The sequence below is a fragment of the Acinonyx jubatus genome, chromosome C1 (genome assembly GCF_027475565.1).
Source record: "Acinonyx jubatus isolate Ajub_Pintada_27869175 chromosome C1, VMU_Ajub_asm_v1.0, whole genome shotgun sequence".
Taxonomy (NCBI): Eukaryota; Metazoa; Chordata; class Mammalia; order Carnivora; family Felidae; genus Acinonyx; species Acinonyx jubatus.
The window spans coordinates 64,322,253-64,335,974 of NC_069381.1; the positions used below are offsets into that span (position 1 = coordinate 64,322,253).

The window sequence follows — 13,722 nt, forward strand, 5'->3', positions numbered from 1 at the left end:
TTTGACATGCTCCTATTAATTTATTTAACCATTTAGATTAAAGAAATGCTTGCTTCTGATGATGAGGAAGAGGCATCTTCTAAAGTAGAAAAGGCTTATGTCCCAAAGCTAACAGGTAAGAAACTTGAGGGGTAAATTGCAAATGAAATTGCAAAAACAGAAACGTAGCAAATATCAAACATGTTTTGTATATTCTTAGGAACTGTTAAAGGTAGATTTGCTGAAATGGAGAAACAAAGACAAGAAGAACAAAGAAAGAGGACAGAGGAGGAACGAAGACGCAGAATTGAGCAGGATATGTTAGAGAAGAGGAAGATACAACGTGAATTAGCAAAAAGGGCTGAGCAGGTATACACTAAATATTAAATTGGTATTTCTTCAGAAACTAATGGTACAAAATAAAACAATCAGTACATTGCCTAATTAAAATATTTTAATATAACAAACTTATTAAATAGCAGCTAACTTGAAAACAAGATATTAAACACAAATATTTAATATCAGATAAATATATCACATGCCTAGAAGGATTAAGGGCAGAATATACTTACCTTAAGGTTGAATGCTAGGATAACTTTTGTTATGCACCAACTTGTCATTTAGTCCATATTCCTTACACTGTCCACATTTCTTGTTTTTCCTGACATGTTAGAGGATTTTACAAAGATATAAGGCAGTGTCACATAAACTATCTACAGTATGCTGGTCTTTCAGTAGCAATCAATAAATAGTTGTTGGTTATTATTACACACTAAGGCATAATTAGGATATCTTCCTACCCAAGAATTTGAAACAAATCACATTTTATTTAATAATGGTATTATTAGCTAGCTTATTAACTTTTTTTTTTTAAGTTGGGGATGGTAGTAGAAGAGGGGAGAAATGTGTGACAGCCATTTCTTTCATATAGCCATTACTGATGCCCATAGCCACAGGGGACACATTAGAGGGGAGAAAAAAAAATTGTTGCTATGATCTTATATAGTCTCTTAATGAGTTTAGAATTCCCACATATTTTAGCTCAGAGCATGAGAACTTAAAGGCTAGTATTTTTAAAATACTCAAGAATATGACCTAATTTCCAGAAAAAGCTAATGTCTCAAAGTGATTAATGATTATAATGACATAGAAACTTGATCAATAGTCATACTTTTATTAAGTAAAGAATTGATCAGCTCACAAAAATTAATGCACTGATACTTGTTTTACATTATAAATTATGCCTAGTCATAGACTTGATGACCGTTATATTGTTTATGAACTTAACCTAGTCTACATTATAAGATCAAAAGAGATGATCAGTGTATTGAGTTTAATGAGATGGCATTTATCTTAGAGTTGTTAATAATATTATATGAGTTAATAAATGCAAAGCACTTAGAACAGTGCCTGGTACACGTAAGTAGACTATAAATGTTTCACCTAAGTGTCATGAAACCATTTTAGCTCCTCTTTCTTCTCTCATCAATATGTTAACAAATATATTAACATAGTCTTCATAAGTACAAAACTATTTTTATTGTGAAATTGTACTTGGCTCTTTTTTGTCTACTCTTTAAGTGCTTTAAATCTGTTTGCTATGCTCCTTCCAGTTTCCTACTTTTCTAAAAAGAAAAATGACAAAGAAGGCAAAGCATATGCCATGTTTGCATGTCAAAAAAATGTATTTACCCAGACTTTGCAAATAGACACTTCTGTGGCACAAATAACCACTTGTATAGTGGCAAATAATGACATAATGCCAGATGAATTATAGAAAAGAATTGGAATTTCCTATATTTTATTACTTTGTACGTCTTTATCTAAAGAAAGGATGGTATGTACTTTACCTCTGACATCTCCAGTCATCAAAGATGAGAATTCATTTTGCAGTGTAAGTTCACCCAGGAATATAAATATAAGTGAGTATTATAGATTATGCATTGTCAAATATAAAATATGTCAGTATATGTAGTTATATTTACAATATAAATTATAAAATATGGTAATAAAATATGTAATTAAAATATATGGTGTTTGGCAGCAAGTACTGTACATGGGTTTAGTCTACTTATATTAAGTCTTATCAACTTTTTCAAAAAAGCACTGATTACTCACTAGACTTTAAGACCCACTACAACCCAAAGAACTGAATATACAGTGGTTTCTCAAAGAAAAATGACGTGTATGTTGAAGGAGGTGTGTTTGAATATGATGAAGACGTGGGATACTCAGAGAGGGAGACAAAGTATCATGAAAAAGAACCACTTCTTTTAGTAACTCCAGAAACTACATGGCAGGGTGCCATAGAATCCTGATTAATGAAAATTTTGATCCATTACATTATTTGAGAATATGTAGGTAGAACAAAATAAACTATTAATAGTAATTTTATCTTTCAAATATGGAAAGTCCAATTTTAAAAATTAAGTACATTTTCTGCTCAAATCTAATAAAAGTGAATCTGTCTTTGAATATAAGAAGTATGACATAGGTAATCAAGAAAAATTTGTTTTTGTTTTTTAGTAGCCTCCACACTCAGTGTGGAGCCCAATACAGGGCTTGAACTAACAACTTTGAGATCAAAACCTGATCTGAGATCGAGTCAGATGCTTAACCAACTGAGCCTCCCAGGTGCCCCAAGAAAAGTCTTAATGTTGGGGCACCTGGCTGGCTCAGTTGGTGGAGCATGAGACTCTTGATCTTGAGGTCGTGAGTTCAAGGCCCACTTTGGGGGTAGAGTTTACTAAGGAAAAAAAGTCTTAATGTTAATTTGAAAAATCCACTTGTACAAGTCCATATTCAAGACTGCTTTAGAAGGGATTCTTGAGTCAGGAGAACTACCAGATTCTAGGATCTTATGATGAATTAAAAATGAGTATAGTTTGTATACTGGATGTTAGAACCAAAGACCAGTAAAATTTGGGGGAGAATCTTAAAAAAATTTTTTTCTTTGTTTTGAGAGAGAGAGAGAGGGAGAGCACATACACAGGGGAGGGGCAGATAAAGAGGGGCAGAGGATCTGAAGCGGGCCTTGTGCTGACAGCAGAGAGCCCTATGTGAGGCTTGAACTCATGACCTGAGCCGAAATCAGATGCTTAACTGACTGAGCCACCCAGGTACCCCTTAATTTAGTATAATCTGGTTATCTTTGAGGATATCCTGATGGGCAAGGTTAACATCTATCAATTTAGAAAAAGAGAAATTGTTGATAGGGGACTGTGATGTTGAAAATAAAGGGAGTGGTGCCTGGGTGGCTCAGGTGGTTAAGTGTCTGACTCTTGGTTTTTGGCTCAGGTTATGATCTCACGGTTCATGAGTTTGAGCCCTGCATCCAGCTCTGTGCTGATGGTGCAGAGCCTACTTGGGATCCTCTCTCTCTGCCCCTCTTCTACTTGTGCTCTCTCTCTCGTGTGCACGCTCTCACTCTCAAAAAAAAAAAAAATAAATAAAACTTAAAAAAAGGAAAAGAAAGGGGAGAAAAGGAAGTTGCTTTGGGAAGGAGCAAAAGGAGTTTCCTTTTCATAATCAAAAGAAATAGTTGGGAAGCAGCTCTTCAATGGTAGCTTCTGACAGCAAACACCATAACAAAACTGCATATCTCAGTTCTCTGTGAATGTACTGACACCATGGCCACTTAGACAAATTCATCTTTTCCTTTGCTGAAACCCAATGGAAAAAAAATCCTGTCTCCTGTTAAAGTTTTGGTAATGGCTTAAAATGAGCAAAGAAGCAAGCATACAAAAACAAAACAAAGAAAAGCCACTCCAAATATAATTTATTATTTTACCATAAGCTAATAAAAATCTGAGAAGGTTCTAGTAAAAGAAATTTGGGGTTAAGGAATTTAGAATTTGGGGCACCTTGGGTGGCTCGGTTGGTTAAGGGTCTGACTCTTGATTTCGGCTCAGGTCATGATCTAATGTTTTGTGGGTTCCAGCCCCGTGTTGGGCTCTGTGCTGATGGTGTGGAGCCTGCTTGGGATTCTCTCTCTCCCTCTCTCAAAATAAATAAGCTTAAAAAAAATTAGAATTTACCTTCCCTGTACTCTCAATGTCTGGTTTCTTACCATATCTCTTAGAACTTTTTATTGAGAGACAAATGTGATTTGTGAAGGAATTGTTAGCCTTCCTTTGAAGGGAAATAGTTTTTTAAGTTTGTTTATTTTTAAGTAATCTCTACACCCAGTGTGGGGCTCAAACTCATGACCCTGAGATCAAGAGTCACATGCTCTTCCAACAGAGCCAGCCAGGCACCCCTGAAGGGAAAGAAATTTGTAATTATTTTATGTATATATATATATATATATAAACATATTTATAAATATATATAAATATATATATTATTATTATCATAAGTTTTTCTTAGACGGGTGCCTGGGTGACTCAGTCGGTTGAGCTTCCGACTGTGGCTCAGGTCATGATCTCATGGTTCGTCGGTTAGAGCTCCGCATTGGGCTCTGTGCTGACAGCTCAGAACCTGGAGTCTGCTTTGGATTCTGTGTCTCCCTCCCTCTCTGCCCCTCCCCTGCTTGTGCTCTGTCTCTGTCTCTGTCAAAAATAAATAAACATTAAAAACAATTTTTTTAATAAAATAAATTTTTTTCTTAGCTAATGTTTTTAAAAAGCAGGATTTTTTTCATCATTCAATAAAACTTTCACCATTTACACAGTAAGTCCCAAAGCATAGTAAGTCACAGTAAGTCAGTCTGCAAAACAAATTATTCCAAGCAAAACTTAATACAAATATTAAAATATAAAATAGATATGTTATTATATAAAATAGATATTTATTTATATAAAATAATTTATATAAAATATAAAAATATAAAATATATTTATTTATATAAAATATTTTATTTATATAAAATAATTTATATGAAATATTTATATGAAATAGATAAATTATTTCTTTGGAATTTATTTTTCAAAAAATTTGGTATCTTAATAAAATGTATTAATTCTCCTGTGACAGAGAATATAGAAAAGGGAAATGGAATGATGAATAGGGTCTTAGCCAGAATTCTCTTAGACTGTATAAGGAACAAACTACTTCCAGACTCTTTCACTGATGTTAAAAATAATAAATGTTAAATAATGTTAAATGTTAAAAAATGTTAAATAATAATGTTAAAAATTAATTTAACATTAAAAAATGTTAAAATAATAAAATCTGAATGTTTACTTTCTAACTTCTCTCATTTTACCATTCCTTATGTTTCCTTTTCCTGACATCTCAAACATTGCATTATTTAAATCACCTGTCTTCCTTTTCATTTCTCAATCTGTTACATACATTAGCCTGCTCCTCAAGCTAACCTAATGGTGTTTCTTACGAGTAAAGCCAAATTGAGAACCCCTTCTATTGAATGAGGGTCTTTCCTTCCTAGATGTGGTCAAAATATAAACAATAATATCTACCAGAATTCTCCCTTCTAAACTAGCCATGTGAAAGCTGGTGTACTGCACTGTATTATTGTATCAGTTATATTCTGCCATGTATTTATATTGTAAAATATAGTCATAATTATTTGATTACCAATGATAGGTTTGGCTAGGGCAGAGACATAGAATGAAGAAATGTTTCTGTATCTCAGTTTAAGTTACTAATTTAATTAATAATTGCTGCTTGTAAGCTTACAGACAGGTCATAACTGTTTGGTCCATTCACATTATAGAATTACAAAGGTAGGCTTTATCTTCATTTTTCTTAATATACAATTCCCCATATATTGATTTTGATGTCAAAATATAAAAATGAATATAAGGTTTAATCTCCACATAAAAGGACTAATTTGCAGCAAAATAAAAATATTTTTAAAATTATGCATTTGAAAATTTACTATAATTCACAACTAAATTACTTTTCAATTGTATGTTTAAAAACAAAAAGCAGAAATTCAATGTAATGTAATGATATGAAATTCTCATTCAATAGATTGAGGACATAAACAATACGGGAACTGAATCAGCATCAGAGGTAAATGGACATTTCCTTTAATGAAACATTCACCTAAAATTATCTGACTCACAAATAGTCTTTTAAAAAATTAAAAGCATTTCTATTCTTATTTCTATAGCAACAACAAAAGGACAAACATATTTTACAAAGCAAGATCATACTTTTTCACTTTCTCAAATATTATAGCTTAGTGTCTTAAAAGTATGTTTTTGCTTTCATGGTTAGAGACACAACTCTCAGCTTAAAATACTCTGCCAAGACTTTGTATTTCTTGAACTGTTAATAATAGTTGAGACTGTTGAAAGGTAACATTTTCAAAAAGCAGGGTTTTTTTTTATCATTTGTCTTCTTTCCTCAGAGTTCCTGACAGTTTTTATTATCACATACTAGTAGAAAGTACAGTATATAGCACCATGAAGTAATGTTCCACAACCACAGAAATTTTAGTTAATCCCTTTTTATCTAACAGAGAAAGTTAAACATCAGTCAATTTGATGGTGTGCCTAAAACTACAGCCACATAAAGTGGAAGCAGTTCTGTTTTAGTGGCATGTGTTGCATATTATAATTCACTTTATTTTTGAAAAAAGTTCAGAGAGATGTAACAATAGATTATGTAATGGAACTAATTAAAATGAATTTGAAAAACAACAAATTTAAAAATATTTTACTAAGACCAAATGCCAGTGAGTTTTGTCTATAAGTATTTTATACTTATTTTGTCTATAAGTATTTTGTCTGTAAGTGTTTTATAAAAACAATATAATATTGTTTTCCCTCACAAAATATTAGTTAAGTATTTTAAAACTTGCATGGGAAAAAATCATATGGAAAGACTTTCTGTGTGTGTTTAAACTGAATCTATCCACCATCAAATTGATGTAGAGTATACTCACATGCACATTACCTTTTGTGGAACTAGTGCATGGACAGTTAAATTCAGATAATGTCATGCAGTTTTATCCAAACAGCTGTATTAACATCACCTTCTAGGAAAGAAGATGCTCCTTGAACCTTCTCATCCATGGATTTCAAAGATTAACTCAATGTGCAGAGAAAGAGCTATTGAATAGAAATCTGTAAAAAAAAAAAAAAAAAGTATATATATATAGATATAGATACATATATAAATTTTTGTTCTTCATAACATTGATGGCCATGTAACAAAATTCACCAATAATGGAGGTAAATCCTGTGAAACCTAAATTTTGGTTAGGAAAAAACATGCTAATTATCTATTTTATAAATTAGGAAGGAGATGATTCACTACTTGTAACAGTGGTACCTGTCAGATCACACAAAACTTCTGGAAAGATAAGAAAGAATTTCGAGGATCTAGAAAAAGAACGAGAAGAAAAAGAAAGGGTCAAGTATGAAGAAGATAAAAGAATAAGATATGAAGAACAACGGCGATCTCTCAAGGAAGCAAAGTGTCTTTCCTTGGTCATGGTAATTAATTAATTAATTAATTTATTTATTATTTATTTATTTATTTATTTATTGGAACAAATCAAAGCAGCTAAGTTGGTTAGCACCATTTCCTTTTATAATTAACAGTTGTGTTTTCACAATGTTTCTTAGGATGATGAATTAGAAAGTGAGGCAAGAAAAGACTCCATTTCTCCTGGAAAATTGAAACTAACTTTTGAAGAATTGGAAAGACAAAGACAAGAAAACCGAAGGAAGCAAGCTGAAGAGGAAGCACGACAACGTTTAGAAGAAGAGAAGCGTGCTTTTGAAGAAGCAAGGCGGCAAATGGTAAAACATATATGTAACACACACACACACACACAATTTTTCAAGATTTTTTTTTCATATTTAAGATATTTTTTTTCAATATATGAAGTGTATTGTCAAATTAGTTTCCATACAACACCCAGTGCTCATCCCAAAAGGTGCCCTCCTCAATACCCATCCCCCACCCTCCCCTCCCTCCTACCCCCCATCAACCCTCAGTTTGTTCTCAGTTTTTAAGAGTCTCTTATGCTTTGGCTCTCTCCCACTCTAACCTCTTTTTTTTCTTTTCCTTCCCCTCCCCCATGGGTTCCTGTTAAGTTTCTCAGGATCCACATAAGAGTGAACACATATGGTATCTGTCTTTCTCTGTATGGCTTATTTCACTTAGCATAACACTCTCCAGTTCCATCCACGTTGCTACAAAGGGCCATATTTCATTCTTTCTCATTGCCACGTCGTACTCCATTGTGTATATAAACCACAATTTCTTTATCCATTCATCAGTTGATGGACATTTAGGCTCTTTCCATAATTTGGCTATTGTTGAGAGTGCTGCTATAAACATTGGGGTACAAGTGCCCCTAGGCATCAGTACTCCTGTATCCCTTGGGTAAATTCCTAGCAGTGCTACTGCTGGGTCATAGGGTAGGTCTATTTTTAATTTTTTGAGGAACCTCCACACTGAAGATTTTATTTTTAAGTAATCTCTACTTGAACCCACAACCCTGAGATCAAGAGTAGCATGCTCTACCAACTGAGCCAGCCAGGTATCCCTATAACATACTTTTTTACATATAATGACATTATATATATGTATAATGATTATAACATATAAATTATGTATAATAGTTATATAATAAATTTGAGGAAATTCCAGATAAAGATGTACCTTGAACCTCAGTAAGTACATACACATTTTCTGTTTTGTCCTGGGAGAGTTAATATTTAACAGAACTTTTAAATGACCCCTTAACTTTTTTCACACTCCACTTATCTATTTAAAAATTTGACTTTCTTGGGAACTTTTATTTAACTTGAGTACATCTTTGCCTGGAATTTCCTCAAATTTGAATATTTTATCATAAAAGACAATATAAAGGAAGGGAATTTTTGGTCAAATATATTAAGGGTAAGGAAATGTTCATGTGTGAGGTGGCTGATTCTGTCCCTTTTGAGGTCATTCATTCCTGTCTTTGATGAATCTCAGTTCTTACTAGTGAGTTGTTTCTTGGTTAGGTAAATGAAGAGGAGGAAAACCAAGACACAGAAAAAATTTTAAAAGGGTACCGCCCTGGTAAACTCAAACTCAGCTTTGAAGAAATAGAAAGACAAAGGAGAGAAGATGAAAAAAAGAAAGCAGAAGAAGAAGCCAGAAGGAGAATAGAGGAAGAAAAGAAGGCATTTGCTGAAGCAAGGAGAAGCATGGTAAGACAGAATGTAATTGGGAGAATGCCATTAGGATTCAGCTTTTTAAGCGTATGTTAAGACAGGGTGCCTAGCTGCCTCTAGTAGCACATGCAACTCTTGATCTCAGGATTGTGAGTTCAAGCCCCATGTTGGGTGTAGAGATTACTTAGAAAATTTTTTAAAAATTAAAAAAAAAAAAGAGTATGTTAAGATAAATAATTAAACTTTGGTGAATACTCTATTATTTCAGGAAAGTTTCAAAAGTAGGGATAGCAAATAAGTTTTTAAAGTCTCCTGTGGCATAAAACCAGTCAGTTAAAGGTGTTTGCTTCAATGTAATGTTGAGAAGGTTCTGATTAAATTGCTATGCCTGGCATAGATGATTGAATATTGTCTTCCTTCTCTGGGAAGGTATGTTTTCCAGAAGTAAGTATGTAAGCAGGGAGTTTCCTACCCTCACCCTTTTTTCTATTCTCTCCATTCTTCTTTCCTTTCCCACATTTCCTCTTTCCCTCCCTCCTTCCTTTCCTTCTTTTGTTTCACTTTCCATTCCATCCAGTATATATTAAATGGTCAAAGCCATTTAATCACAATTATTTAACTCTCCAAAATACTCACCCATCACTTCTGGATATTGCTACCAAACTTAATTCTGTCACAGAGTTACACTCCTTATACGATTTTAATGTTTGTAAAATGTACAGTTATCTAACAAACTTTATTTTCAAGCAAGTTGATGTGAATGCTGCATCCCCTTCTTGAAACATTTTGAAAAATTTTATTTTTAAGTAACCTCCACAACCAATATGGGGCTGACACTCACAACCCTAAGATCAAGAGTCATACAGCCCACCCATTGAGCCAGGCAGATGCGCCAAACCATTTTTTTAAGTAGGCTCTACACCCAATATGGGGCTTGACTGAACTCATAACCCTGTGATCAAGAGTTATAGGCTCTACCGACTGAGCCAGCCAGGCACCCCTGACCCTTCTTGAAACATTTTAATTGGCTTCAATGATATGACCTGGTTTTCTTACTATGTGTAAGGGAGCTTCAGGCACATATATCCATCCACGTTTTTATTTGGCATCATCACCAATCCAGATGCTCAAATCAGAAAGTTGGGAGCCTTAAACACTTCCAACCTTCTCATTCATGCCTCACATCCAACCATTCATTAAGTTTTATTCATTCTATCTTCTAAATCACTCTAAAAATCTATCAATTTTCCCCTCATTTCTACTACTATAGTTATCCTTTTCTAGGGCCACCTATCTCCTCCCAGGTCAATTATCTCTAGCTTCAGACTAACTCCTGTTTAACTTGTTTTCTTGCCTATAATCCATTCTTCCTTGTAAAGCCAAGAGTGATCTTTCTCTCTCTTTTCAAGTAAATTTTATTGTGTTACTGTTTTGCTTAAAAATTTTCCCTTTCTGGGGCATCTGGGTGGCTCAGTTGGTAGATTATCTGACTCTCGATCTCAGGGTTGTGAGTTCAAGCCCCACATTGGATGTAGTGCCTACTTAAAAAAAAAAGGAAAAGAAAAAGAAAGGAGTGCCTGGGTGGCTCAGCTGGTTAAGCATTCAGCCTCAGCTTGGATATGATCTTGTGGTCTGTGAGTTTGAGCCCCACATCAGGCTCTGTGCTGACAGCTCAGAGCCTTGAGCCTCTTCAGATTCTGTGTCTCCCTCTCTCTCTGCCCCTCCGCAACTCAAGTTCTATCCCTCTCTCAAAAAATAAACATTAAAAAAAGAAAAAAAATTTCTACTTCCCCTTAAGCAAAAATCTAAATTAAAAAAAAAAATCTAAAAAATTTTAAAACAAGTTTCTTTATAATATTGCCCTGGTGTATTTTTCCAGCTTCATTTCTTGATTCTTCATCTTTTTTCCAGACATACTAAATTTCTCCCAGTTTCTTCAAAATACCGTGCTCTCATCCATCTCTGGACCTTCATTAATGCTAAATGAAACATGTCCCTCTTTCCTTTCCCTATGCTCTAATTCTTTTTCATATATTCTGTTTCCTTTGGGAAGCCTTTCCTGAGAATACAAGTTCCAAAGACATGTTCCTTCTATACATTGTTACAGCATTTAGTACTTCCCTGGCATAGCACTAAAGCTGTATTGTTGTTGCTTACAGCTGCCTTTCTCACTCACGAGGCTGAGACTGTTCATCTGGCATGTGGCACAATGCATTCTAGTGTAACAAACTGCCTATAAATGTTTGCGGAATATATTAAAACTTTTTTTAAAAATTAATTTTTTATTTGTTAAGTAAACTCTACCCCCAACATGGGGCTTGAACTGACAACCCCAAGACCAAGAGTTTCATGCTGTACTAACAGAGTCAGTCAGGTGCCCCTTAAAACTATCTTATATGTATTACAAGATAATCCTTGATTCACAAATGATTTCTACACAGAAACCCTATAAACCTTGTGAAGGCACTTAATTTTTTGGAGAATAAACAGGTTCAGAAGTGATAGACAAGAAGTAGTTGTAAAGATCAGGAGATCTAGTCCCAGGGTCAGATTTTTAGGCTGAAACTGCCAGGATTCACTAGTGGAAAAAGTGCAGGGAAAGAAAACTGCATTAAACCCAAACTCTAGTTTCCTAGAGATATTTCTGTATCAGGAAAGAAAAAACTAATTCCTTTATTTATGTTGTTTTCTTATCCAGGGCCATATTTTAATTTTGTATTATAGCTCAGTTAACTAATATATTAGTAAAAATTTGGGGCAACCTTTGGATTGCAAAGTTTCTATTTGCAATTTAGGGATTGCCTTTATTACAGGGAATGCTAATGTAATAATAAAACTGCCATTGGGAGCTTACCATTGGGTGTCAGGCATACTGCTAAGTGTTTCCAAATTTTATTTGATTCTCCTGACAACTGTATGAAAAGTCATCACAAATGGGGAAACTCACAGAGGCTAGGTAACTTGCCCAAGGTCATAAATAAATGGCAATTAGACATGTAATTCATGAAATTACAAAAAGTCTAAATCATTATTTATAATTTTATTAGACTTTTGAAGTTTTGAATACCACCTTTGCCACTTAATATTTGTGTTGACTTTGGACAAGTTACTTTTCAGTGCCTCAGTTTCCTCATCCATATAAAGTGCTTAGAATTTTACATGGCAGCTCTGAGTATTAACTATTATTGTTAGCATTAAATACAATAAAATTACAGCAATCAAGAGTGATTTTTACCTGACTATGAAGGAATCCTGATGGGTTATTTAATTCATTCAGACAAAACCATGATTTAGCTGCGAAATGCTCATTTTAATCACCAAAATGGAAATTCATTTTACTTCACGTAGAAAGTGTTCTCAGTATTATAAAATCTTAATGTCTAATTCGAATTACTCATAATACAAAGTCAAAGGATTTGTGTTTGTTGGAATGGAGAACAGATGGTCACCGTTTCCTCTGTAGCCACAAAAACACCTTACATTTTCTAGTATTTTTTACCTTGTTTATTGTTTTATACTTTTGAAGAGATTTAGGTCTTCAAATTTTTAGTTCAGGGTGAAACCTTTTTACTCAAGTAATCACAGTTTCTACAAAAAAAAATTCCCCTTTTTAGTATGTAATTTTGGAAAGAGTAATAAGAGACTTATTTTAAATAGGTAGTAGATGATGACTTCCCAGAGATGTATAAAACAATTTCTCAAGAATCTCTTACACCGGGAAAACTGGAAATTAATTTTGAAGAATTATTAAAACAAAAAATGGAAGAAGAAAAACGACGAACGGAGGAAGAAAGGAAGCATAAGCTAGAGATGGAAAAACAGGAATTTGAACAACTGAGACAAGAAATGGGAGAGGTGAGATTTTAGGAAATATCCATTTTTTTTCTTCCAAATGTTTATAAATGTGGAAATATCCATTTTTTTTCTTCCAAATGTTTACATATAATATCTTACAATAACTTTCTGAGTATTATTATTCACATAAAGGACACTCATCATACTATGAGGCGCTTGGTACAAGTTTCAGCACAGTTATGTGCGCTTTCTAGCCTGATAGAACTGTTTCTTCCTTACTAATTTAAATCACTTATGATGCAGGGCACCTGGGGGGCTCAGTCAGTTAAGCATCAAGCTTCAGCTCAGGTCATGATCTCATGGTTTGTGGGTTTGGTTCTTGGATTTGAGCCCCATGTTGGGATCCTCTGTTCCCCTCTCTCTCTGCCCCTCCCCTGCTTGTGCTCTCTCAAAAATGGATAAACATTAAAAAAATAATAAAACAAATGATTGCAAGTGATTACCTTAAGTAAATATTTCTTCCTAAATACCTCACAATTGTGCGGTCACATTATGATTGAGAATTGTTTCCTAAAGTGTTTAATATACTCATTTATGCTTATTTTTCTTGAAACAAACAGAATTAAACTGATTAGTCAAAATAAAATTACAAGAGTACCATGGATACTAGAACATCAGCGTGGCAAGTTTTTGAATAATTTTATTTTACTAAATTAGAAGATAGGACTTTGATGTTAAATATTTTAGTATGATTTCTCTAGTACTGAAATGAATTAAAGATATATACAAATATATATGTATATAAATACAGGACTGTACAGGGCCAGCTTCATGGGCAGGCAACTTGTGCCGTCACAGGGCC

The 13,722-nt window shown here is 33.7% G+C and overlaps 2 protein-coding genes across 14 annotated transcripts in view; one reads left to right on the forward strand and one right to left on the reverse strand.

The window, feature by feature from the left end:
• The window catches only part of NEXN (nexilin F-actin binding protein), a 50,853-nt gene that overhangs the window by 27,138 nt on the left and 9,993 nt on the right, over nucleotides 1-13,722 (forward strand). For 4 of the 6 annotated variants that reach the window (XM_027058815.2, XM_027058814.2, XM_027058818.2 and 1 more), the window contains 7 exons: nucleotides 37-115; nucleotides 200-348; nucleotides 5,917-5,958; nucleotides 7,191-7,388; nucleotides 7,521-7,697; nucleotides 8,913-9,101; nucleotides 12,723-12,920. In XM_027058815.2, the coding sequence (XP_026914616.1) occupies nucleotides 37-115; nucleotides 200-348; nucleotides 5,917-5,958; nucleotides 7,191-7,388; nucleotides 7,521-7,697; nucleotides 8,913-9,101; nucleotides 12,723-12,920 (1,032 nt within the window). The remainder of the gene's footprint in view (nucleotides 1-36; nucleotides 116-199; nucleotides 349-5,916; nucleotides 5,959-7,190; nucleotides 7,389-7,520; nucleotides 7,698-8,912; nucleotides 9,102-12,722; nucleotides 12,921-13,722) is intronic. The other 2 variants (XM_027058819.2, XM_027058816.2) reach the window with 2 other exon arrangements.
• FUBP1 (far upstream element binding protein 1) overlaps nucleotides 5,572-13,722 on the reverse strand; it is a 51,667-nt gene continuing 43,516 nt past the window's right edge. For 7 of the 8 annotated variants that reach the window (XR_008294977.1, XR_008294975.1, XR_008294982.1 and 4 more), the window contains one exon: nucleotides 5,572-7,016. Coding sequence is in view for 2 of the 8 variants with exons in the window: in XM_053214276.1 (XP_053070251.1) it covers nucleotides 7,002-7,016 (15 nt within the window). In the remaining 6 variants the exon portion in view is untranslated. Of the gene's footprint in view, nucleotides 7,017-12,564; nucleotides 12,654-13,722 lie in introns of all 8 variants that reach the window. The other variant, XR_008294978.1, reaches the window with a different exon arrangement.